The following is a 27,289-nucleotide window of genomic DNA, read 5'->3' as shown; positions in this document are numbered from 1 at the left end:
AAAGAGCAAGTACAACATTTGGAGGAAAGATAGGAAGGAAGGGAAGGGAGGAGGAGTGATGATAATGACCAAACAAAACTTGAGAGTGACTGAAGTGAGATATGGAAAGGACAGTGTGGAGGTGATGGCCGTACAGGTACTGGTAAAAGGTGGAGAGAAGAATAACATAATAACAGCCTTTGTCTCCCTAAAACCAAAAGTTGGAATGAAGTAAGATATAACACTATGCTGGAAGATACAGTACGGGCGGGGACTGACAGACAAAATAAAAAAATAATAAAAAGTAATATTAACAGACTTCAATTGCAAAGTGAAATGGGAAGATTATGAAACGGAGGTTGGTGACAATACTTGGGGAAGGAAACTACTGAAGCTGGTAACAGATAACCTGGTGACGCAGTGGGTGCAAGGAGAAACAAGGCTGAGAGGGGATGACGAACCATCAAGACTTGACCTAATTTTCACAAAAAACGTGGAGTTGGATGAACGAGTCAGTCATGAGTGCCCCTTAGGAAAGAGCGACCATGAACTATTGGAGATGAAAACTTTGGAAGGATGTGAGTATCGAGAAGAGGCTTATAAGGAAAAAAGGAAAAACTACGCTAAGGAAGATTACATTGGATTCAAGACTTTCTTTGGTGGGGTAGACTGGACTAATGTGAAGAGGAGTACTGATATTCAAGAGAAATATGACTTTTTATGAGTATTTACAACAGAGGAATAGAGATACATGTTCCATTCTACACTGTAAAAACTATAGGAGAGAAAACATGGATTGGATGGAGGTGTGGGACAGTAAGAAGAAATATCAATAAGGCAAGGAGGAATTTAAAGAAAAGACCAAATAAGAACAATAGAGAAATATAAAAAAGCAAGAAATGATTACGTGAAAATAAGGACACGAGGAAGAAGCCAAATTTGAAAGAAGAATAGTTTTTAGATGTAAAGGAACACCAATTTTTTTTTATAAATTTGTAAGTGGGAAGTTAAAAAGAAATGAAGGAGTGGAGAGGCTAAAAGAAAAAAATTTATATTCTACGAAAAGGACAAAGAAATTGCAGAAATATTAAAAAAAAAAATTTCATAAAGTGTTTACGAAAGAAACTGACTTTGACTTGGGTTTTGAAAATTGCAATGAAGGGAAACTGAATCCTGTAAAGGTTGAGGAAGGGGAACTGATACAGCTGATGAAAACCTTAGAGGGAAGGAAAGCCGTGGGACCGGATGAAATCTTGGGACAAATGCTGAAAGAGTATAGAAACGAATTATTGGAGCCACTTGATGACATTATAATGACATACAGTACAGTCTCCGAAAGGAAAAGGGAAAGGCTGCTAAGACTGGGTTTTTTCACACCTTGTTGTGGTGCTTGACTCCCATTCTCGCTCCTACCCAGCCCCTGGGCCTTTCCATTGGCCGCGGGAAGCACGGTGAGTGGGATCCAGGCAGCCAGGCGCATGTGTGTGAGCAGCCCCGGCCGCGCGCTGGGCCCAAGCAGCTGACGGGTGGCTGATGATGGTGATGGTGGTGATGAGTGTCAGCGGCGTGGCCCCCGCATCGGTGCCACCCAAACGGCAATTTCACTGGTGCCTGAGTGTGTGTGTGGCTGTGCCCATCGTGGGCCCAGGCTTCTCAATTTGCCAATTCTCACTTTCCACATGTTGCGCGGGACCTCTTTTCTTTCTTCCGTCTCTTCTTTTTTTAAAAAAAGAGATGGAAGAAAAGAAAGGGGTCCCGCGTAGCATGTGGAAAACAAGAATCAGCAAATTGAGAAGCCCAAACCCACACAAACACAGCCACACACACACACACACAGCCACACACACACGTGAAGAAATAATATCGGTGAAGAGTGTGCAAAGCTTCAAGGAAAAGTTGGATAATTATAGATACGGAGACGGGACCACACGAGCGTAAGCCCAGGCCCTGTAAAATTACAACTAGGTAAATACACACACACACACACACACACACACACACACACACACACACACACACACGGGCCCCGACAAAAACACTGTTCAGGGCCCCAATGCAAAGGCCACGCTGTCGACATTCATCATCACCATCAGCCGCCCGCCAGCTGTTCGGGCCCAGCGTGTGGCCAGGGCTGTCCACACACATGCGCTTGGCCACCCGGATGTGTGGACAAGCGCAAGATGTTGATGGTTTTCAGTTTTCCCCAAAAGAATATTGGTTCAAAGTTTGCGATTTCAACGTTTGTGACCCACAACGTCGACCTATTTATCGCAAAACTTGGAGACAGTACTGTAATAACATGCTCTACAAATACAGGAAAAGTGATTGCCCTTAGAATGGAAGAGAGCGAACATTGTACCAATTTATAAAAATGGAGATAAAACTGAACCATTAAATTATAGACCAGTCTCTTTGACAAGTGTAATGTGCAAGATTTGTGAAAGTATAATAAAAAACGATGGGTTGAACATTTAGAAAAGGAAAACATGATAAATAAAGGACAGTTTGGATTTAGAAAAGGGAAATCGTGTCACTAACTTACTATGTTTCTACTCAAGAGCAATAAACGTGGGGCAAGAGAGAGAAGGATGGGCTGATTGTGTATATCTCGATTTGAAAAAAGCTTTAGACAAGGTTCTGCACAAAAGGTTAATCTGGAAACTACAGCAGTGTGGAGGAATGGGTGGAAAGGTTATCGAGTGGATGAAGGATTACTTAACGGGAAGAGAAATGAGAAACGTGATTAGAGAAGAGAAATCAAATTGGAGGAGAGTAGAGAGTGGAGTTCCTCAAGGCTCAGTTCTGGAACCAATAATGTTCATAATATATATATATAAATGAAATGCCAAAAGGTATTAAAAGTTATATGAGCCTTTTTATAGATGATGCAAAGTTAGTAAGAAAAGTGAGGACGGAGGAAGACTGTGAGGAACTACAAAAAGACCTGGATAGAGTGTATAGATGGAGCCAGTTATGGGAGATGGTATTTAAAGCAAACAAGTGCCATGTTATGGAAATGGGGAAAAGTAAAAAAAGACTGAGGAAAACCTACTGGATGGGAGAAGAAAACTTAAAGGTGGTACATGAAGAAAAAGATTTGGGAGTAACGATGCAAGACACACTATCCCCAGAAAACCACATAAACAGGCTGTTTGGAGAAACCTACAGGGTAAACACTCCCCTCCTCCCTTCTTTAAAGCCATAATCGTGCCCACAACCGCTTCCTTCCATTTAACTGCAGCAATAAGTCCATGGCTGGTATTACAAGACACTTTCCCTTCTCACATCAGCTATTTCTAAAGGTCAAAAGGGGATATCAACCAGGTTCTAATGAGTGATTTTTAGGCTCAGGGTACAGAAGAAGGGTCAACCTACCACCAGGGTCATAAAACTACTACTGGAAATCCCCACAACTCCTGCGAAAGCCTTGTCAAATAGGTGTTCTTGGGCCGCGAAATGTCTTATAATACGACCATAACTTGGGTAACAGAACCACAAGCCGCGACAGTCCTTACTTCAGCAGATGACTCCATGTCGATACAGGGCGACTGCTTTGCTTACTTTGTAGATATGAGCGGAAAAGTTGGAGTTGTTGGTTGCCCCTAACGCCAGCGCGGTTGGAGGAAAATGGGTGAGTGTGACACCAGCAGCTCTAGACTCCCTCAGTTGGGTGATCGTGTTGACCATGTTCACACGTGCTGGGGTGGGATTCACAAGAGATACGCGCTAATGGCCCGTGATAGAAACTACAAACTATCAATTTAACTATCAGCATTAACATCAGATTCACAAAGCTTTCATTTCGTCGTTACTTTCACAGACGGCGCCATGCCGATACAAGGTGACTGCTTTGTTTATGTTGCAGATACGGGCAACTGACCTTAGTCGTGTGTTATGCACACCCGGAAAAATTGGAGTTGCTGGTTGCCCCTACCGCCAACTTGGTTGAAGGAAAAATGCCCATTGTGACACCAGCTTATGGATAACCAATAATGCTTCTGGTTGGGAGTACAGGCAACTATGGTTGTTCGTAGCTTCAGTGGTTGGAGAAAAAGGCCAGTGTGACATCGCCTCTGAGGGCGCTGATTGGGTGAGTGCCGTCAGTGATGTCATCGGACTCACCGAATCACAAGCATGTTTTCAGAATTGTCAGCCAATCATTAGGCAGCTGCCTTCAACTGTGGCTGCAAAATAACCTGTACTTTCTTCCCATTTTCTTCCTTTTTCCAAGGTATACATTTGGATAACAAGGGAGGAAAGTGGGACAAAAAGTCAGCTCCTCCACAGGTCGGAACAAATGGGTAAGCGCTTTTTCAGTGTTTTCAATACTCTGAGTTTCGGGATCCTTGAGTGTAGCGCTGCACCTTCAGAATGAAGCTTGTGCGAAACTGAAGGGTACTGTGTGTGTATATAACAGATTGAAAGAAATGGATCTGATGACACTTGAGGGGAGGAGATGAAGGGCAGACTTAACCCTTTCACTGCACGGGCTTGGGAGGTGACTATCCCCCCAGGCGCACTCGGGAAGCCCAATGGGGTGGAGTGGGGTGGGGTGGGGGTCTCTTTTAACCTCTGTATCTCAAAAACTATTCATCACAGCTTAAAACCAAAAATACCATTGGCAAGAGGAGGCCCAGATCAATAGAATTCAGTTATGTATGCCTCTCCTGCGAACGTACATGCATGTTCATGGGGCTTTGAATGTGAACACTTACGTCAGTGTGTGCGCGACAGTCAGCCATATTGAGGCAACTGCAGACATCTCTTCCTGAGGTGCTGGCAAGGTAGTATTGCCAACTGCAATATTTACAACTATTTGGTCAAAGAATCAGTCAGGTGATAGGTGAAGCTATGCAAAAATGATGCTGTATTGGACAAGAACATCCACCAGTTACTTGTCTGTCGATTTTCCACACTAGGCTTATATGATTTTCCACCAAATTTAGTGGAGAACCCACTGAATTGGCAAGCCTGTGGGGTGAGAAATATTGTTGGAACACTCATACGCGGGAGATTTGAGTGCGACAGGAGCTCGCAGCGAGCGTTTAGCACCACCAGCAAATGCGCTACCGCTCGCTGCGAGTGTTTAGCAGTTAAAGGGTTAATAGCATTGTATAAACTTGCTGGTGGGTTGGACAAATTGTATAGAAGAGACCTGGTTGTGGCAGGAGTGAAAGGGGCTGAGAGGACACACTAAGCTGAAAAAGGGAACATGTCTGAAGGATAAAAGAAGTAAAGTTCCCCATACTGAAGTGTAGATGAGCAGAATGGTCTAAAGAAAGAGACTGTTGAGATGGGGAGTGACCATTAAGTAAAGGAGGAGGTTGGACAAATTCAGACAAAGAGAGAGGACTGTCCGAGCTTAGTTCAAGCCCCCTGCATTCCAGATTGAAGTTAGCACACTCGGCTCACAACCGAGAGAGCCCGGGTTCGATTCCTGGGCGGAGTGGAAAGATTTGGGTGGCTTTTCCGATACCCTACGCCCCTGTCCACCCAGCAGTGAATGGGTACCAGGTATTAATCAGGGGTTGTGTCCTGTCTCCTGGGATCTGTTCCCTTCTCCTATAATTCCTTCCCCTTCTGTCTCTCTCCGGCATATGACCACAGATGTTGTGCCGACTAAACCAAACTTTCCAATTTTTCCAGATTAAAGGACTTTTAATGTATTTTATTTTATTTCTAATGTAAATTCCGACTTACCACCAATTTGATTTATGACCGGCCTGTCAATCCCGAACCCTATCAAACCTCGAGGACTACCTGTTCTATTATTACAATCAATATAGCGCTTGAAAATGGGGTGCATCTATGAAGCTGGCAAATACATCATATCATTAATATCTGAATCATTTTATATCAGCTCTGTTGTCCTGTATGTCTCCCATTATTATAGTCATTGTACTTGATAATTCCAAGTCAATTTCATCCCTTATTAGAAGACTGGTTAAATTTCAGTACGGTAAATTTGTGCCATAAACTGTATCACAAATGCTTTGATATACATTTTGAAATGGTTTGTGTGAGTGGTGATTTTTTCTAATTTTTCTCGCTTAGAGGGACCATTAACCCGGTAGCAGCGGGGATCATGTTTCTTAATGGTCCCTCTAAACAGGAAAAACGAGAAAAAATCATCACTCGCACAAACCATTTCATAATATATATCAAAGCATTTGTGATCAGTTTATGTATCATCTATTTTGGGGGGTTTATATCATGGCACAAATTTGGCCCATCACTGCTACACGGTAAAGCCACAAATTTGGCCCATCGCTGCTACACGGTAAAGCCACAAATTTGGCCTGTCACTGGTACACGGTAAAGCCACAAATTTGGCCCATCGCTGCTACACGGTAAAGCCACAAATTTGGCCTGTCACTGCTACACGGTAAAGCCACAAATTTGGCCCATCGCTACACGGTAAAGCCACAAATTTGGCTCGCTGTTTCACGGTAAAGCCACAAATTTGGCCTGTCGCTGTTACGGTAAAGCCACAAATTTGGCCTGTCACTGGTACACGGTAAAGCCACAATTTGGCCTGTAGCTGCTACACGGTAAAGCCACAAATTTGGCCCATCGCTGCTACACAGTAAAGCCACAAATTTCGCCCATCGCTGCTACACGGTAAAGCCACAAATTTGGACCATCGCTGTTACACAGTAAAGCCACAAATTTGGACCATCGCTGTTACACAGTAAAGCCACAAATTTGAACCATCGCTGTTACACAGTAAAGCCATAAATTTGGACCATCGCTGTTACACAGTAAAGCCACAAATTTGGCCCATCGCTGTTACACAGTAAAGCCACAAATTTGGCCCATCGCTGCTACACGGTAAAGCCACAAATTTGGCCCATCGCTGCTACACGGTAAAGCCACAAATTTGGCCCATCGCTGCTACACGGTAAAGCCACAAATTTGGCCCATCGCTGCTACATGGTAAAGCCACAAATTTGGCCCATGTAAAGCCACAATTTGGCCATCGGTAAAGCCACAAATTTGGCCCATCGCTGTTACATGGTAAAGCCACAAATTTGGCTGTTGTTGCTTCACGGTAAAGCCACAAATTTGGCCCATCGCTGCTACACGGTAAAGCCACAAATTTGGCCCATTCATATTATAAAGCTGATACATCGGTAAAGCCACAAAGTGACATTTTGCTACACGGTAAAGCCACAAATTTTTCATCGCTGCTATTCTAAAGTGACATTTTTTTCATATTCTAAAGTGACATTTTTTTCATATTCTAAAGTGACATTTTTTCATATTCTAAAGTGACATTTTTTCATATTCTAAAGTGACATTTTTTTCATATTCTAAAGTGACATTTTTTCATATTCTAAAGTGACATTTTTTTCATATTCTAAAGTGAAATTTTTTTCATATTCTAAACCTAAAGTGACATTTTTTCATATTCTAAAGTGACATTTTTTCATATTCTAAAGTGATATTTTTTCATAATCCCTAAAGTGACATTTTTTCATATTCTAAAGTGACATTTTTTCATATTCTAAAGTGACATTTTTCATATTCTAACCTAAAGTGACATTTTTTCATATTCTAAAGTGACATTTTTTCATATTCTAAAGTGACATTTTTTCATATTCTAAAGTGACATTTTTTCATATTCTAAAGTGACATTTTTTTCATATTCTAAAGTGACATTTTTTCATATTCTAAAGTGACATTTTTTCATATTCTAAAGTGACATTTTTTCATATTCTAAAGTGACATTTTTTCATATTCTAAACCTAAAGTGACATTTTTTCATATTCTAAAGTGACATTTTTTCATATTCTAAAGTGACATTTTTTCATATTCTAAAGTGACATTTTTTCATATTCTAAACCTAAAGTGACATTTTTTTCATATTCTTAAGTGACATTTTTTTCATATTCTAAAGTGACATTTTTCTTATTATAAATTGACATTTTTTAATATTCTAAAGTGACATTTTTTCATATTCTAAAGTGATATTTTTTCATATTCTAAAGTGACATTTTTTCATATTCTAAAGTGACATTTTTTCATATTCTAAAGTGACATTTTTTCATATTCTAAAGTGATATTTTTTCATATTCTAAAGTGACATTTTTTCATATTCTAAAGTGACATTTTTTCATATTCTAAACCTAAAGTGACATTTTTTCATATTCTAAAGTGATATTTTTTCATATTCTAAAGTGATATTTTTTCATATTCTAAAGTGACATTTTTTCATTTTCTAAAGTGATATTTTTTCATATTCTAAAGTGACATTTTTTCATATTCTAAATTGATATTTTCCTAAAGTGACATTTTTCATATTCTAAAGTGACATTTTTTTCATATTCTAAAGTGACATTTTTTCATATTCTAAAGTGACATTTTTTTCATATTCTAAAGTGACATTTTTTCATATTCTAAACCTAAAGTGACATTTTTTTCATATTCTAAAGTGACATTTTTTCATATTCTAAAGTGACATTTTTTCATATTCTAAAGTGACATTTTTTCATATTCTAAAGTGACATTTTTTCATATTCTAAAGTGACATTTTTTCATATTCTAAAGTGACATTTTTTCATATTCTAAACCTAAAGTGACATTTTTTCATATTCTAAAGTGACATTTTTTCATATTCTAAAGTGACATTTTTTCATATTCTAAAGTGATATTTTTTCATATTCTAAAGTGACATTTTTTCATATTCTAAAGTGATATTTTTTCATATTCTAAAGTGACATTTTTTCATATTCTAAAGTGACATTTTTTCATATTCTAAAGTGATATTTTTTCATATTCTAAAGTGACATTTTTTCATATTCTAAAGTGACATTTTTTCATATTCTAAACCTAAAGTGACATTTTTTTCATATTCTAAAGTGACATTTTTTCATATTCTAAAGTGACATTTTTTTCATATTCTAAAGTGACATTTTTTCATATTCTAAAGTGATATTTTTTCATATTCTAAAGTGACATTTTTTCATATTCTAAAGTGACATTTTTTCATATTCTAAACCTAAAGTGACATTTTTTCATATTCTAAAGTGACATTTTTTTCATATTCTAAAGTGACATTTTTTTCATATTCTAAAGTGACATTTTTTCATATTCTTAAGTGACATTTTTTCATATTCTAAAGTGACCTTTTTTCCTTACAGCTGAGAAGAACAAGAGCTCTAAACCGAGTGTGGCACAACTCCGACAGTGTACGTATGGCAGTGTCTCCTTCAAGTCTCAGTGCTGTGCCTTTTATGGAAACAGCTGCCTGCATAAAGTCTTTACACTTTATGGATTAACATGTCTCAGTGTAGAAATTCAATTTAAGTCTTCTGAGTGCTGTTTCTGAAGGATTCAATTACAGTAAAGTCTTGCATTTGCCAAACCTAATCAGTTGCTGCTCTCATTCTCATGTGGCGACCGTATTCTCCCGTTATCAATTATTTACTCCCCACAAAGCACTAAATTTTACTTGGCTACCACATTCTTGCAAGTGGCAGATATTTTCCCCCTGTAAAATGTGAGACTTTACTGTATATATTTTTTATATATTAAAAAACAGAGGTTTATATATAATGACATTTCTTTCCTCACAGGTCTCCAGTTCTTCTCAAACTAAAGCCTGAAAATCATTTGTTGAATGCAAGCTCTTTTGGGTGGGTTTAAAACTATGCAGCATTGTTCATGTTAATCTTTTTACATTTAGTGTTTAATGTGTGTGCTTTTGTGTCTGCTAGCTTCTAAAGCAAATATACATATACATGGCAATGTCAAACATTCATCGGTTGTGAAATCTTAGGTAGATTGATACTTGGAATAGTCTTATGTTTGGACCAAGGCAAACCAAGGCATCATTTACAGGAAAGATTACCCGCCAGAGACATACACATCTTTATATGAGTTGGCACTCAGCCTCTACAGTCATATCTTCTGTGGACTGCTGGGGGGCTTCGTGGCGCAGTGGTTATCACACTCGGCTCACAACCGAGAGAGCCTGGGTTCGATTCCTGGGCGGAGTGGAAAAATTTTGGGGGCTTTTTCGATACCCTACGTCCCTGTCCACCCAGCAGTGAATGGGTACCAGGTATTAATCGGGGGTTGTGTCCCGTCTCCTGGGGTCTGTTCCCTTCTCCTATAATTCCTTCCCCTCCTGTCTCTCCCTGGCACTTGACCACAGATGTTGTGCTGACTAAACCAAACTTTCCAAACTTTTGTGGACTGCTGTGGGATGTTATGATTGTGAAACCTCATTCTACGCTGGGATTAAGGTTGCCAAAGTTGCATTTTTTTGTTTTCCTTGATATGTTAGTACAGTAAACCCTCGATATAACGGACCTGCTTATAATGGATATCGGATATAACGGACAAGGTCAGAGGGTCAGAAATCCACGAGAACCGACCGAGAATAGTTTTTGAACCAACTGCGCCCAGTAAGTACGATGACTCTACTCTGCATTACTCAACTTCTTTTAATAGAAGACCCACCCTACAGGAATTAAACGATTCAAGGCTGGAGGCTGCAGAACGCTTAGCCTCAGACCTTACTATTATTTCCGATTGGGGCAAGAGGAACCTTGTGTCTTTCAACGCCTCAAAAACACAGTTTCTTCACCTATCCACTCGACACAATCTTCCAAACAACTATCCCCTATTCTTTGACAACACCCAGCTATCACCTTCCTCAACACTAAACATCCTCGGTCTATCCTTAACTCAAAATCTCAACTGGTAACTTCATATCTCTTCTCTTACTAAATTAGCTTCCTCGAGGCTGGGCGTTCTGTACCGTCTCCGCCAGTTCTTCTTCCCTGCACAGTTGCTGTCCATATACAGGGGCCTTGTCTGCCCTTGTATGAAGTATGCATCTCATGTGTGGGGGGGCTCCACTCACACAGCTCTCCTGGACAGAGTGGAGTCTAAGGCTCTTCGTCTCATCAGCTCTCCTCCTCTTACTGATAGTCTTCTACCTCTTAAATTCCGCCACCATGTTGCCTCTCTTTCTATCTCCTATCGATATTTTCACGCTGACTGCTCTTCTGAACTTGCAAACTGCATGCCTCCCCCCCTCCCGCGGCCGCGCTGCACTCGACTGTCCACTCTAGCCCATCCCTATACTGTCCAAACCCCTTATGCAAAAGTTAACCAGCATCTTCACTCTTTCATCCCTTACACTGAAACTCTGGAACTGCCTTCCTTTGTCTGTATTTCCTCCTGCCTATGACTTGTCCTCTTTCAAGTAGAGTGTATGAAGACACTTTTCCATCTGAAATTGACCTCTCTTTTGGCTACTCTTATCTATTTTCTGTTGTGGGAGCAGCGAGTAGCAGGCTTTTTTTTATATATATAATTTTTGTTGCCCTTGAGCCGGCTCTTTTGTTTATTTTTATTTATTTATTTGTTTTTTTTACATCGTGGCCTATTGCGCCAGTAGGCTTCTTCCCGGTGGGGCCTGATGGTCGGCCCAGCCCGTTCTGGTGCAGGCGAGTGTTTATAGTGGTGCCATCTTGCATTGGCTCATGCTGCCCTCCTGGAGCTCATCTTTAATCCTAGACTCTAGAGTCTGGGTTGATAGGTGGTCTTCTGGACAGCACGTGGGTAGTTTTATGCTGTCCCATCCTTCGATTACTGTAGATATTTTCAGCCCACTTGATAAAAGTGGACAAAATTTCTTGAGGAACGCAACATAATTACAGATAAACAGTGTGGTATGTGTAGCAAACTTACTGAGCTTTTCCTCAAGAATGACAGACATAGTACAGGAGAGGGACGGATAGGTAGATTGCGTGTGTTTGGACCTGAAGAAGGCTTTTGACAAAGTTCCACATACAGGACTACTATGGAAGCTGGAAAATAAAGGAGGATTGAAAGGGAAAATGAAAAACTGAATGGAAAGTTACTTAAGGGGAAAGTCCGTCGTGGATTAAAATTGCATCTATGGTCATGAATAATTTGTATGTTGTATATATTAATACCTTTGTTATCATATGAAAATTTCAAGCTGATCAGATGAAATGAAGATTTAAGAAAATTATTTAGTTGTTTTATGAAAATTTTGAATTAGTTTTTCTCAGACATATTTTTACTGACTTTCCTGTGACACACACATCTGATAATTCATTGTTATTATAACAATTTGTCAAGATGTTTTTTTGAAAACTTTTTGTTAATTAAAAAAAAAAAATTTGAAATTTATTTTGGAAAAGTTTTCCATATATCGAAACTGCCGTTTAAAAAAAAAAAAACATCTTGTCAAATTGTAGTACGATACATGATCTTGTACGTCCTAAAGTTTCATGAAAATTGTGCAGAAAATAAAAGCAAAAGATAAGTTTATGTTCATGTTGTACTAGTTTTGAGAAAAACGTGATCAAAGTTTTGCTAAAGGTCTTTGGCCCAGGGAAGGCACTACATCGTCAATGCCACTTTCATGTGAATTTTGTGGGATCAGTAATCACATATCAGTGAGTGCATGAAAGGATCAGGCACCTTGTCCCGCCTTATAAAGGTATTAATTGCTCAAAGGCAAAGGTGTCAGGGCGCGCCACGCCCCTCATTGTTGCAAGGTTGGATCAGCACCCTCCAGGTGCATAGCTATTGCTTGGAATTCCTCTGTCTGTCTTCCTCTTCTTCTTTATTGTCTTCTTCGGTGTAATTCTTCTCTTTTCTCTCATTTCTAATCCTTTTTCTTTGTATTCATTTGTTCCAAACATTTTTGTGAGCAGGTTGGACTTTTCATATCCAGAATTGTGTTCCAAAACTGTTACATGGGTTACAACCTTCACCCTGAAGATTGCTGCATGTTTGATTATCCAACATTCACTCCACACTCTGGCATGCCAGCTGATGCGCCACAGTCAGCGTGCCACGCCCACGCAGTAGCCATTTAAATCCTCTTGCTATTGGCATTTAAATTTATGTCTGACTGAAAAAAATTCTACCGTTTGAGAGCCAAAGGATATGGTGTTGCCATAGACCATAAAACAAAATTTCGTATTTTTTTGAAAATTATTTTCATATTTTCATGACAGACTTGCCCCTTAAGGGGAAGAGATGAGAACAGTGGTAAAGGACATGAAAGCAGAATGAAGAATTGTAGATAGTGGAGTGCCTCAAGGATCGGTATTGGCACCAATACTTTTCCTGGTACATATTAATGATATGCCAGAGAAAGTAAGCAGTTACATGAGCCTGTTTGCAGACGATGCAAAATTGCTGAGACATATAAGAAACAGTAAAGACTGAAACTCTGCAAGGTTTGGGACTGGAGTTTGAAATGGGAGATGGAGTTCAATGTGAAGAAATGTCACGTAATGGAAATGGAAAAGAGTGAAGGGAGACCAAAATGGACATATAGAATGGGAGATGGAGAAATATTAAAAGTTCAAGAAAAGAGAGATCTGGGAGTGACAATACAAGATAACCAACAGTCTGAGAGTCATGTAAATAGGATATTTGGTGATACGTATAGAATGGTAAGAAATATAGGAGTAGCATTCCACTACATGGATAAGGATATGATGAAAAAGATGATTACCACTATGATTACACCAAAACTGGAATATGCGGAAACTGTGTGGTCTCCTCAAGAAGAAACACGTAAAAAAACTAGAAATAATACAAAGGATGGCAACGAAAATGGTTCCAGAACTGGAGGGATTGTCATATGAAGAAAGGTTAAGGGAAATGGACCTGCCAACATTGGAATAAAGAAGAGAAAGGGGAGACCTAATACTGATTTACAAATTGTGGAATGAAATGGAAGAAGTAGATATTGAGGAGTTACTACTAAGAGAAGGAAGAAACACCAGCAGCACACGAGGACACAGTAAAAAATTGAGAAAAGGAAGATGCTTGAGAGACATAAAAATATATAGCTTCCCGCAAAGAAGCATAGAGGTTTGGAACAGACTAAGTGAGGATGTAGTATCGGCGAAGAGTGTGCACAACTTTAAGGAAAAACTGGACAGATACAGATATGGAGACGGGACCACATGATCGTAAGCCCAGGCCCTGTAAAACTACAACTAGGTAAATATACTCCGCTAATTTTTGATGCTATTGTGCATTGCCAGATGGGGTTAATTATGGTGTTTACAGGAAGAGTATAATGAGCGTGGTCACAAACACCATCTTTATTAACTTGGCACCAAACGTTTCGACATCAGGACGTCATCTTCAGTGGTCTAAAAAAACACAAATTTCAGCAACATGAATAAAACAATATAAAAATAAACTTAAAAATACCCTATGATCACAGTAACTAAACAATCGGGTCAGGGGGACATTGGGGGAATATTGATTTGTGAAGTATGATTAAAGACAATGTTTAGAAATAAAAAAAACTGAGCATATTAAGCAACATTTTGGGAAACAGCAGACATAGTATTATTCAGTGAGACTAAGTGATTTTATATATAATGATTCCAGTATGCAGCTTAGACTAGTAATGCAAATAACTGACCACATATTAATATTCATCACCATCGACAAACAGGTCATTCTCGTCACCACTGTTGATGCTGATGCAGACGGCATATAATTTCTATTTATCTGCCATTAATTAAAGTCATACGTGTGCATGGATTCATATCTCGTGTACAGCGCAAGTGTGTGTGTGAGAGAGAGAGAGAGAGAGAGAGAGAGAGGGGGAGGGGTGGAGGTATGGGGGAGAAAGAGGGCTGGGAGAGAGTGCGGGGGAGAGGGAGGAGGGAGGGAGAGGGAGGGATGGGGTAGGGTGAGCCAGGGGTGGAGGTAGGTGGTGGATACACGTCACGCCTCACCTGTTCGAGTGTGTAAGTGGCTCACGCAGGTTTTGCCATCACAGTCAAGAGTAAACGCCATAATTAACCGCATCTGGCATTGCATAATAGCGTCAAAAATTAGCGGAGTGTGTGAAACAATCTGTGCCAAAGCACCATGCTGATCCGAGTCTTCGTTTGAAAGATATTTGTGAAAAACGGTGTCATAGGGTCTGGTATGGATAATAGTTGACTTGATTGCGGAGGGGTGGCCCGAAGCGAGGATGACCCCACGGGTCCATCTCGCCTCCACAGAAGGGCCACCCGGCTGCTCGCCCGAGGAGTGCTGGTGTTCCACTGGCTTCACTTCTTCTTCTTCTTCTTATGGGATTTACCCCCTAAATATGGGGAACGGGCCTTTGTCGCGCTGCCCTTTTATACAGGCTCGGCGGGCGCTGATTGGCTGAGCGCCTCAGCAGCGGATTTTCTTTTCATGCTCGGAGGTGCTTGTAAGTCTAGGTGCTGGATGCTTAAGCTTGGCTCCATTTCCTTGATGTAGAGAGCTTCGAGGATGGGAAGGCGTCTCATATCGGCGCAGGTCGTGATGATCTCGGTGCTCTTTTTCTAGTATTTCTCTTGTGAGGGTCTTGTTGTGTTGTTTTCTAGTATTTCTCTTGTGAGGGTTTTGTTGTGTTGTTTTCTAGAATTTCTCTTGTGAGGGTTTTGTTGTGTTGTTTTCTAGTATTTCTCTTGTGAGGGTCTTGCTGTGTTGTTTTCTTGTATTTCTCTTGTGAGGGTCTTGTTGTGTTGTTTTCTAGTATTTCTCTTGTGAGGGTTTTGTTGGGTTGTTTTCTTGTATTTCTCTTGTGAGGGTTTTGTTGGGTTGTTTTCTTGTATTTCTCTTGTGAGGGTCTTGCTGTGTTGTTTTCTAGTATTTCTCTTGTGAGGGTCTTGTTGGGTTGTTTTCTAGTATTTCTCTTGTGAGGGTCTTGTTGTGTTGTTTTCTAGTATTTCTCTTGTGAGGGTCTTGTTGTGTTGTTTTCTAGTATTTCTCTTGTGAGGGTTTTGTTGGGTTGTTTTCTTGTATTTCTCTTGTGAGGGTCTTGTTGGGTTGTTTTCTCATGTGGGTCTTCGGTGCTCCTGATGCTCCTGAATCAATGACGTCACGCTTGATGACGTCATTGATGAAACATTATTAATACATTAGTAGGTCACGGAAACAACAAAAATACACGTTCTCATTTTATTTAAACTTGTTCTTCACCTGCGTCGCCACCGTCCCTCCTCATCCCACGCTCCCTTCACCTCCGCCACACTTGCCTCCTTCCTCTTCCTTTGACTACCCATGCTATTGGTGACAAAGATAACTCCTTTAAGTTAAAGTTTTCTAAAGAAAGAATTGTTACATTACATTTGTAAGTCACTGACACAACAAAAACACATCTTGACACTCACCGTCATCACTTTGTTGATGCGTCACTGGTCATCGTCGTCGGCAGCCGAATCCTCACCCCGCTCTCCCTCCTCCCTCCTCACCCCGTCCTTCCACCTCCTGTGAGGCGCGCAAACATGACATTAACACTATTACATCACTGAAAGACAACAATATCACATTAGTAACCAGCCCACAACACAAAGCACAAATACTCAACACAGTTCCAATTGGTGTACACACAAAAACACAACCTGACACCAAACATGGCACACAGCCCCTTCCTCCAATAGCCCCCGTGACATCACCACTAACGGTATACAAAAATTACTGGAAGGACTTGACACTAGTAAATTACTGAAGTACATGACCACTACAAAATGAACTTGCAGTTTTTCAGTCATGGCCGAGTAGCCTAAGACTACCCACATGCTGTCCTGAAAACCACCCATCAACTCACACTCTAGATTCTTTCTAAGAGAGGATCAAAGCTAAGCTCCGGGAGACAGCACGAGCCAAGCAGGATGGTGCGGCTATAAACACTTGCCTGCGCCATAACAGACTGGGGCCGACTCGACAACCGCAGCCCATTAGTGGAACAGGCAAATTTTACTTATAGTACTTTTTTTTTTTTTTTTTTTTTTTTCGTCATGGCCTATTGCGCTGGTAGGCTTCTTCCCAGTGGATCCTGATGGTCGGCCCAAGGCTTCTTCCCAGTGGGGCCTGATGGTCGGCCCAAGGCTTCTTCCCAGTGGGGCCTGATGGTCGGCCCAAGGCTTCTTCCCAGTGGGGCCTGATGGTCGTGCTGTCTCCCGGAGCTTAGCTTTGATCCTCTCTTAGAAAGAATCTAGAGTTTGAGTTGATAGGGGGTTTTCAGGACAGCATGTGGGCAGTCTTAGGCCACTCGGCCATGACTGAAAAACTGCAAGTTCATTTTGTTGTGGGGGGCTTTGTGGTGCAGTGGTTAGCACACTCGGCTCACAACCAAGAGAGCCCGGGTTTGATTCCCGGGCGTAGTGGAAAAATTTGGGTGGCTTTTCCGATACGCTACGCCCCTGTCCACCCAACAGTGAATGGGTACCAGGTATTAATTGGGGGTTGTGTCCTGTCTCCTGGGATCTGTTCCCTTCTATAATTCCTTCCCCCTCCTGTCTCTCTCTGGCATATGACCACAGATGTTGCGCCGACTAAACCAAACTTTCTAACTTCATTTTGTAGTGGCGGGCAGAACACAAACCTGTGCCCTGGATGCCGCTCCCATTCGCTGACCACTCAGCCATGCCTCCCCTATAATAGAATAAAGGATGAAGATTAACCCGGTAGCAGCGGGGATCATGTTTCTTAATGGTCCCTCCAAGCGAGAAAAATGAGAAAAAATCACCCCTCACACAAACCATTTCATAATATATATCAAAGCATTTGTGATCAGATTATGTATCATCTATTTTGGAGGTTTATATCATGGCACAAATTTGGCCTGTCACTGCTACATGGTAAAGCCACAAATTTGACCTGTCACTGCTACACGGTAAAGCCACAAATTTGGCCTGTCACTGCTACATGGTAAAGCCACAAATTTGACCTGTCACTGCTACACGGTAAAGCCACAAATTTGGCCTGTCACTGCTACACGGTAAAGCCACAAATTTGGCCTGTCACTGCTACACGGTAAAGCCACAAATTTGGCCTGTCACTGCTACACGGTAAAGCCACAAATTTGGCCTGTCACTGCTACATGGTAAAGCCACAAATTTGACCTGTCACTGCTACACGGTAAAGCTACAAATTTGGCCTGTCACTGCTACATGGTAAAGCCACAAATTTGGCCTGTCACTGCTACACGGTAAAGCCACAAATTTGGCCCGTCACTGCTACCGGGTTAAAGAAATTATATTTTTATCTCATCTTTTTCTTATATCTTGGTGTTCAACAATGAATGATAAAAAAATGAGGTTTTAAGGCACCAAAAACTAAGGATTTGTAGATTGAGGGCTCCGGTACCAGTTAATGGTTTTCTTAGTGTTTTAAGGATTTACATTTGGTGAATTTGAATTTGGTAAGCTTTCTCTAGCACCAATTAGTCTCCAAATGTAGCACTGTACAGTCGCCCCTCAAATAGTATGGTTTCCAATAGTTTGGTTTCAGTTTTATACGGATTGTCATTGAAGATCTTTTAAGGATTTTAAAATTTCCTGCTTGTCGGGAAGTTTAAAAATCCTAAAATAATCTTCTCTGAAAATCCACATAAAACTGAAACCGAACTATTGGAAACCTTACTATTTGAGGGACGACTGTATTGTATGTGATTTTATTATGCCTTTACCTCTTGCTTCTTTCAAAAGATCTCGTTCAGTCTCTACAACAATCATCAGAGGCATCAGAATTTGAATGAATTGAATCCAGTAAATCAAGAAAGAAATCATCTTGTCCTGATTTCTTTGCAGCATTCTGAGAAGTACTGAGAAATCTGTATAGAATATCGAGAAACAAATAAGCTATGGAGATGGCAATGGTCAGCATCAGCCAGTAGAACCTGTTTCTGACATACCTAGATGGGCGCGGGCACTTCAAACATCTGATCACATATAGTATGTGACCCCCATATATATAGCTTGTGGAAAAATACTTGGTGGCATGTACATGGAACTCCTCAAGTGAGAGTTAACCCGGTAGCAGCGGGGATCATGTTTCTTAATGGTCCCTCTAAGCAAGAAAAACAAGAAAAAATCACCCCTCACACAAACCATTTCGTAATACATATCAAAGCATTTGTGATCAGTTCATGTATCATCTATTTTTGGGGGTTTATATCATGGCACAAATTTGGCCCATCGCTGCTACACGGTAAAGCCACAAATTTGGCCCGTCGCTGCTACACAGTAAAGCCACAAATTTGGCCCGTCGCTGCTACACGGTAAAGCCACAAATTTGGCCCGTCGCTGCTACACGGTAAAGCCACAAATTTGGCCCGTCGCTGCTACACGGTAAAGCCACAAATTTGGCCCGTCGCTGCTACATGGTAAAGCCAAAAATTTGGCCCGTTGCTGCTACACAGTATAGCCAAAAATTTGGCTTGTCGCTGCTACACGGTAAAGCCACAAATTTGGCCCATCGGTGCTACACGGTAAAGCCACAAATTTGGCCCATCGCTGCTACATGGTAAAGCCACAAATTTGGCCCATTGCTGCTACACGGTAAAGTGACAAATTTGGCCCGTCGCTGGTACCGGGTTAAATCTACGTATAAGAAACTGTCCTAATTGTGGTACGCCCCATCTTTCCTTTTGGGTTCATGTTGGCTACTCTGATTTAGCCAAGCTTCTTTGGTGAATGAAGAGAATGAACAGGTATCAAAGGCTGTCATATACATGTCAGATGTTTGGTATTGCCATGTATATTTTGTGACATATTAAGGACAAGGCCATTGCTTATTACTATCAAATGCAATATTCAAGATCAAAACACGGAAGAAAGTGGATGGATTTGAAAAAGTGTCTGATACTCACATATTTACCAACTGTTTGGTCTTGCTTTTTGTATCCTATAACTTATTAAGCATGAGGTCATAGTGTTTTTATGAAATGTTATTTAAATATCAAGAGCAAGTGTGTCAGGGGAAGAGGGTGATGTGAGAAATATATTATTGTCATATTTTTCCTGATGATATTATTTTATTCAGACTAATGATAAGAATATAATCAAGCAGTGAAAGTGACATTGTAGTGCCACGGCGACTAAGCCTGATGGGCGAGCCTCCCATAACTCCCTCTACCAGTCGGCCAAAGAGGTACCCTGCTGGCAGAGGGAGTTATGGAAAGCCCATCAGGCTTAGTCGCCGTGGCGCTACACTAAGCCTGATGGGCGAGCCTTCCATAACAACCTCTGCCAGTGGGGTACCTCCTTGGCCGACTGCTAGAGGGAGTAATGGGAGGCTCACCCATCAGGCTTAGGGCTGCTTTCACAGTCATTTTGTTTGTTTTGATCGTTACCAATGGGGGCGATCGCCGCTATATTATTTCCATGTAAAACTGTCTGATGGGGTAGTGGCAGCTGCGGGGTTAGCCTAGCCCCGCACCTTGCCACACACTCTGAACACCTCTCGCTTCCTCTGCAGCCACCACTACCCCATAGGCCAGTTTCACGTGGAAAACTATTGCGTTGATCGCCGCCATTGGTAACGATCAAAACAAACAAAACGACAGTGAAAACGGCCCCAAGCCTGATGGGTGAGCCTCCCATAACTCCCTCTGCCAGCGGGTTACCTCTTTGGCCGACTGGCAGAGGGAGTTATGGGAGGCTCGCCCATCAGGCTTAGTCGCCGTGGCACTACAACATGTTTCAATACAGTTATTCATCATCAAATAAAGGAGGAATCTAAAGTATTTAATGTAGCATGCTAATGTCAGCTAGGTATAGCATGAGTGTGTGTGAATTTGTATAGTTTCAGCCTTTCTTGGTGTGGTTTGTCTGTTTCAATAGACATATGTATTACTTTAATTTTGAGATAAGTTAATTAACTAGGGGAGTTGACCCAAGCATCACTGATTATGCTTTATGCTTCCAGTGGCTGTCCACAACGCTCTACCTTTCATTGGCTTTGGCTTCCTCGATAATCTTGTCATGATAGTTGCTGTAAGTATTGGCCTTAGTTTTTTAATAAGTATAACTCTGCAGACACTGAGTCATAATACTGAATAATGTTCCCTCTCTATACTGGGAGGTGAGTTTTATACTTGTTTTACATATACTAAACATGCTTAACCCGGTAGCAGCGGGGATCATGTTTCTGAATGGTCCCTCTAAGCAAGAAAAATGAGTAAAAATCGTCACTCACACAAACCATTTCATAATATATATCAAAGCATTTGTGATCAGTTTATGCATCATCTATTTTTGGGGGGTTTACATCATGGCACAAATTTGGCCCGTCACTGCTACACGGCGAAGCCACAGATTTGGCCCATTGCTGCGACCGGGTTAATATGTCCATCACTTTGTCATGTGAAACTTAAGTATCAATATTAATATAAAGTGTCTTTGTTCATTACCAGTACAAGTGAAATGATTTATAAAAAAGGTATTTTCTTATTCTTCAGTAGACTGTTATTCTAAATAGAGTGACTATTTTATTCTTTCCGCCTTTAATGAATGTGAATGCAATTACCTTTTAACCCGGTAGCAGCAGGGATCATGTTTCTTAATGGTCCCTCTAAGCAAGAAAAATGAGAAAAAATCATCACTCACACAAACCATTTCATAAAATATATCAAAGCATTTGTGATCAGATTATGTATTATCTATTTTGGGGGTTTATATCATGGCACAAATTTGGCCCATCGCTGCTACACAGTAAAGCCACAAATTTGGCCCGTCGCTGCTACACGGTAAAGCCACAAATTTGGCCCGTCGCTGCTACACGGTAAAGCCACAAATTTGGCCCGTCACTGCTACACGGTAAAGCCACAAATTTGGCCCATCGCTGCTACACGGTAAAGCCACAAATTTGGCCCGTCACTGCTACACGGTAAAGCCACAAATTTGGCCCGTCACTGCTACACGGTAAAGCCACAAATTTGGCCCGTCACTGCTACACGGTAAAGCCACAAATTTGGCCCGTCACTGCTACACGGTAAAGCCACAAATTTGGCCCGTCGCTGCTACCGGGTTAATACTGAGCCCTTGCTTTAATTGTACTTCCACTCAAATAAATCTTCTTATTTCCCAAGATTTCATTTGTCTTATTTCTTATATCTTATTCTTCATCTTATATAGGTAGCTTATTCCACAGTCCACTTGTGAGTTGAGTGCTTCATGGATACCTTTCATAAAATTTCAGTATTGACATCTTGGGATTATCTACTTTAAAATCTTTCAAATACCACAAGGTTATGGTACTGTATCTTCGGCAGGGTGACTACATTGACACCACCATCGGCACTGGTCTGGGTATCAGCACAATGGCGGCAGCAGCATTGGGCAACACAATCAGTGACTTAGCAGGCATTGGATCTGCTTGGTACGTGGAGAATATTGCTGTTAAAATTGGGATCAAGGCGCCAGAGCTGAGTCCTGAGCAGTTGGAGAGCATGTCAGCAAGGTGGTCAGCCAATGTGGTAAGGTTCGGCCGTCAATCCTATGAGAAACATTGTAAGAGGGTTGACAGTGGTGTTATGTGCATGGGTCAAGTCTTACTGAGAGTTAATGGTTCTATGTGCATGGGTCAAGTCTTGTTGAGAGTTAATGGTTCTATGTGCATGGGTCAAGTCTTGTTGAGAGTTAATGGTTCTATGTGCATGGGTCAAGTCTTAGTGAGAGTTAATGGTTCTATGTGCATGGGTCAAGTCTTACTGAGAGTTAATGGTTCTATGTGCATGGGTCAAGTCTTAGTGAGAGTTAATGGTTCTATGTGCATGGGTCAAGTCTTATTGAGAGTTAATGGTTCTATGTGCATGGGTCAAGTCTTGTTGAGAGTTAATGGTTCTATGTGCATGGGTCAAGTCTTGTTGAGAGTTAATGGTTCTATGTGCATGGGTCAAGTCTTAGTGAGAGTTAATGGTTCTATGTGCATGGGTCAAGTCTTATTGAGAGTTAATGGTTCTATGTGCATGGGTCAAGTCTTATTGAGAGTTAATGGTTCTATGTGCATGGGTCAAGTCTTGTTGAGAGTTAATGGTTCTATGTGCATGGGTCAAGTCTTAGTGAGAGTTAATGGTTCTATGTGCATGGGTCAAGTCTTGTTGAGAGTTAATGGTTCTATGTGCATGGGTCAAGTCTTAGTGAGAGTTAATGGTTCTATGTGCATGGGTCAAGTCTTGTTGAGAGTTAATGGTTCTATGTGCATGGGTCAAGTCTTAGTGAGAGTTAATGGTTCTATGTGCATGGGTCAAGTCTTGTTGAGAGTTAATGGTTCTATGTGCATGGGTCAAGTCTTAGTGAGAGTTAATGGTTCTATGTGCATGGGTCAAGTCTTAGTGAGAGTTAATGGTTCTATGTGCATGGGTCAAGTCATAGACTTCACAATCTCTTGACGGGAAACGGGGCGCGGGGCCGATTCGCAGGGGGCCGATTTTCAAAAATTTAAAATTTAAATATTTTCAAAACCAAAGCAGCTAGCGACCTGAAACTAAAACAGGCACCTCCCTTAGGCATATATGAGTCTCCATGAGCAGCGGTATCAAAAAATTCAAAGTCGTTCCCTAATAAAATCCCGATTAATTGTTTTTTATATAAGTATAACAAAACTTAAAAAGGCTATAAAATCCTCAGATTTTACGCTAGATGCACAAACATCACCAAATGCAGAGATAATCACTTATATTTTCAGAATCAATAGCAATATTTAGCATATCTTATAAGTTTTTGCCCGAAATAGCTACTTATTTTTTTTTTATTTAGTGCAATTTTTTACGTAAGTTTTTAACATCTAATAAATCACTTAATTTTCACATTAGAAACTTAATACTTGAGGAAAGCATGCAGAAACATCTTAATTTTACTCAACAAAAGCAAAATATTCATTTTCTATATACAATCACAACTTATTTTGGTTGAATTCGATGTCACTATTGCAGCACGCCTTGCCGGCTATCTGGCCCTCGTCCCTGAACAATCACTTTAGCCTTTTGGCCTATGACTTGTGGGCCCCGGTCAGTTTCCTGGACTTGTACACGTCCCTGTTCCTCGCCGTCTCCTTCCTGCCCTCCTCGATACTGCTCCTCTTCCTGCCGGTCGGCTGCTTCAAGGCCTTGTTCTTCCTCGCTTCTGAGGTCACGTCCTTGGAGAAATTAGCACCGAAACAGTTGAAGAGGGACCTGCTGATGCGGGAAGATGGTGTTGGCCAGGTTGTGCCCCTCCTGGCACCTGTACCCCTGCAAGGTCGGGTCTGATGCCGCCAGGAACTCCAGGAGGTGCCTGAACCCGCCCCTGTGGCGCATAGCAAGGGAGAGGAACCTCAACCTGCGCTCCTTCTTGTCCTCCCTGCACATCAGGGAGTCCCACAGCGACATCCCGAAGGACGCCATGTGGGCCATTGGGAGAGATGGCCGCTTCAGGACCGCCTGCCCGTCTCCAGCTCTCCCCTGTCGACCAGCTCGACCAGGGCGCCAAACATCACAGAGGCGGGTCGCCTCTCGAGCTCCACGGTAATCTTCATCTCCTCCTGCTGGGCAAGCTCCTGCTTGCAGCACTCGGCCACAGAGGAGTTGGCCTGGACCTTCCTGGCCAGGTAGCCGGCGTAGTTGCCGACCGCGGCGAGGAGCAACTCGTCCGTCGGCGGGTCCGGCTGGTCGTCGGCCAGCTCCCTGGCAAGCTGGGCCAAGATCACCTCGTCGTCCTCCTTCTCCTCTGCCTTGGCCCGGTCCAGGTCGGCCTGCACGCCCCCGGGAAGAACCCGACGAGCTTCAGCAATGCAGGCGCTGGGCCAACCTGTTGCTCACCATGAAGTTCTGCACGCCGTCCAGTAGTTGGCGCCGACATGGTGCGGCGCTTGCGAAGAGTGCTCAGTCGGGTCAGAGTTGGCCTTCCCCATGCACACGCTCGACCCCGTGGGGACGAGTGAACAGCCCCTCACTACCACACTGCACTGAACACACCACTGCACTGCACACAACACTGAGTCACTGCACTGATGGCGAGTACGGCTCCTCCACAGTTTACTCCACGGGTCGCGGGCGTCCTCATATCTTGTGTCTCCTCCGTCACTTCCACTCGATCCACTGCCTTCTGTGTCTTCTTGTATCGTCCTCTGGATCCTTGCAGTTGTGGGGAAGGGTACAGAGACGATGAATAACTGTAGGTCCTTTACTTGGAGAGTAAACAGAGGCAGGACAGCGATAATCCTTTACAGAGGGAAGTGCCCAGCTGACTGCGTGCCTAAGCGAAGAGTTAGGCGACGCGGGAACTGAGCTGAGTTGCCATGTAGGCACTAACTAAACGTACATTTCTTGTTTCCTAATACGTAAAACTGTGGACTTCACTATCCTACAGTTATCATTCATTTTACGTAAAGATTTCAACCTAAAGTTACGCAAATTTGCCATTTTTTACACAACGTTTTCAAAGTGCACGCATGGTGCTATTTTATATAAGTTACCTTGAATCCTCGACCAAATCACTCTAGAGACACTCCTGCCTGCTTGTATGCACTAAAACTTGAAGATTTCGTCCTGTTTCCACTTAAATTCGGAGTAAGAACGCAGAGTGTGTTTGAGTTGTCGCAGTGAAAGTCGCCATAACAATCGGCCCCTTACGCGAAGCCAGCGCGCCAAGACTGAAGAGATTTCCCGTCAACTAGTTGTGAAGTCTATGGTCAAGTCTTACTGAGAGTTAATGGTTCTATGTGCATGGGTCAAGTCTTGTTGATAGCTGTGTCAATATTGAATGTGGATATGCAAGTACTACCATTCATTTCAATGTTTTACACCACCCATTATTTCTGTTCGTACCTATTTGTTATACCAGAGTGATTCAGGCCAGTAATGTCTCATATTTTGTCTCATATGATCCCTCAAACTTTTGTATACAGGTAACTCTCGATTTACGCAAGTATTGTGTCCTTGAAGAGGTCGCGTAAATCAAAAACAATGTAAATCAAACAAGAGGTAGGTTTGTACCTTTATTGCCTACTGTATCACTCTGACTCCTCTCCCTTTCGTGGTTCCTCCTCTGGCTGCCCTTCCCCTCGTGGTAGCACAGCAGCGAGGGTGTTGTTGTTGTTGAGTAGCGTGGCAGCGTGGGTACTGTATTGTTGTTCAAGTGGCGCGCGGGAAGAACTGAGCTCAGCTGTGTGGCCGCGGCGCCGTGTGAGTCCAGTTGCGTGAGACAACTGGTGGCCACTCCATAAAATATCGCGTATAAGTGAAAAAACGTGTAAATTAAAACATTTATTTGGATTTTGGACCCTGCGTTATTTAAAAAACGCTTAAACCAAACTTGCGTAAATCGAGAGTTACCTGTAGTACTGTCAAAAGGGCACTTGCAACCCCATAACAAGTGAAATAATGTGTACCTCCAGCCAGAAGCCAGGAATATAGAAGTAGCACCAGGGCTGACAGCAGCACAGCAGGTAAACAACACACTCAACAAACCTCATCTGGGTGCCTGGAGAGGTAGCAGGGCACCAGGAAAGATACACAGCAGTGAGCAGGAACATTTCAAGGGAGGTGGTGTGGCCAGAACTATGAGGGGAGGGAGGCCAAGGGTCACAGAGGACAAGCAGAGTAGAGGCTGGTCAGGCTAGGGCTGTGGGCCGAGGGAGCCCAGAAGGCAGTGTAGTAGCAGGAGAACAAGACAATTAGCCATGTCTACTGTCTAGCTAGGTATCAGGTGGGGAGGCTGTGGCTGAGTGGTTAGCGTGATGGCCCCGCATTCAGGAGCTCCAGGAGGGACGCGGGTTCGAATCCTGGCTGCCGCACAGTTTAGGTTTTTCAGTCACCGCCAAGTGGCCTAAGACTACCCACATGCTGGCCTGAAGACCTCCCATCAACCCGGGCTCTAGATAACCTTTCCAAAGAGAGGCTCAAAGATGAGTTCCGGGGGGCAGCATGAGTCAGCATAAGATGGCGCCACTGTAAACACTCGCCTGCGCCAGGATGGGCTGGACCGACCATCAGGCCCCACCAGGAAGAAGCCTACCGGCGCAATAGGCCGCGACGTAAAAAAAGGGGGGGAGGGGCAGCAAAGTAGTGCAGTGAGGCTGGGATGAGGCAGCATAGCGCAGGGCCAGGAGAAGTAACAGCTTGAGGTACTGGCTTACTGGAGACAGTCTCTTTAGAGAGGTGGAGTAAGCACTGCCTGCCATCATGTGTTATGGTGGGTAATGAAATACATGCATACTCCCTTATAAGTATCCTAAAAGTTACAAAAGCGACTGCCGCTGGTGGAGGTCCTTCTTCCACTGTGAGGCTCCAACCTCCCAGACGAGGTCAGCAGTGAGTGGCCACTTTGAGAAAAGCGGTGAAAAATATGCACTCCACAAGGGGCTAACAGGGAACACACGCACACATTCATACGTGCCACAACAATGTCCCTGGACGTATTATCAAAGTCCACCTTCCATTTATACAATACTAGGATGTAATGTGTATATTATAATGTACATGTGAGTGTGTGGCTGTGTGTCTAAGCACAGGCTCAGTGCCTTTGCCAGGATGTTATGGAAC

The 27,289-nt window shown here is 42.4% G+C and overlaps 1 protein-coding gene across 4 annotated transcripts in view; it reads left to right on the top strand.

The window, feature by feature from the left end:
* LOC126989966 (transmembrane protein 65-like) overlaps window positions 1-27,289 on the top strand; it is a 131,405-nt gene that overhangs the window by 100,745 nt on the left and 3,371 nt on the right. For 3 of the 4 annotated variants that reach the window (XM_050848575.1, XM_050848561.1, XM_050848568.1), the window contains exons 3-5: window positions 9,123-9,170; window positions 20,695-20,762; window positions 22,040-22,243. In XM_050848575.1, coding sequence (XP_050704532.1) covers window positions 9,123-9,170; window positions 20,695-20,762; window positions 22,040-22,243 — 320 coding nt within the window. The remainder of the gene's footprint in view (window positions 1-9,122; window positions 9,171-20,694; window positions 20,763-22,039; window positions 22,244-27,289) is intronic. The other variant, XM_050848581.1, reaches the window with a different exon arrangement.

The sequence above is a fragment of the Eriocheir sinensis genome, chromosome 6 (assembly GCF_024679095.1).
Source record: "Eriocheir sinensis breed Jianghai 21 chromosome 6, ASM2467909v1, whole genome shotgun sequence".
In the NCBI taxonomy this organism is placed as follows: domain Eukaryota; kingdom Metazoa; phylum Arthropoda; class Malacostraca; order Decapoda; family Varunidae; genus Eriocheir; species Eriocheir sinensis.
This window is presented reverse-complemented; position numbering and strand designations above follow the sequence as displayed.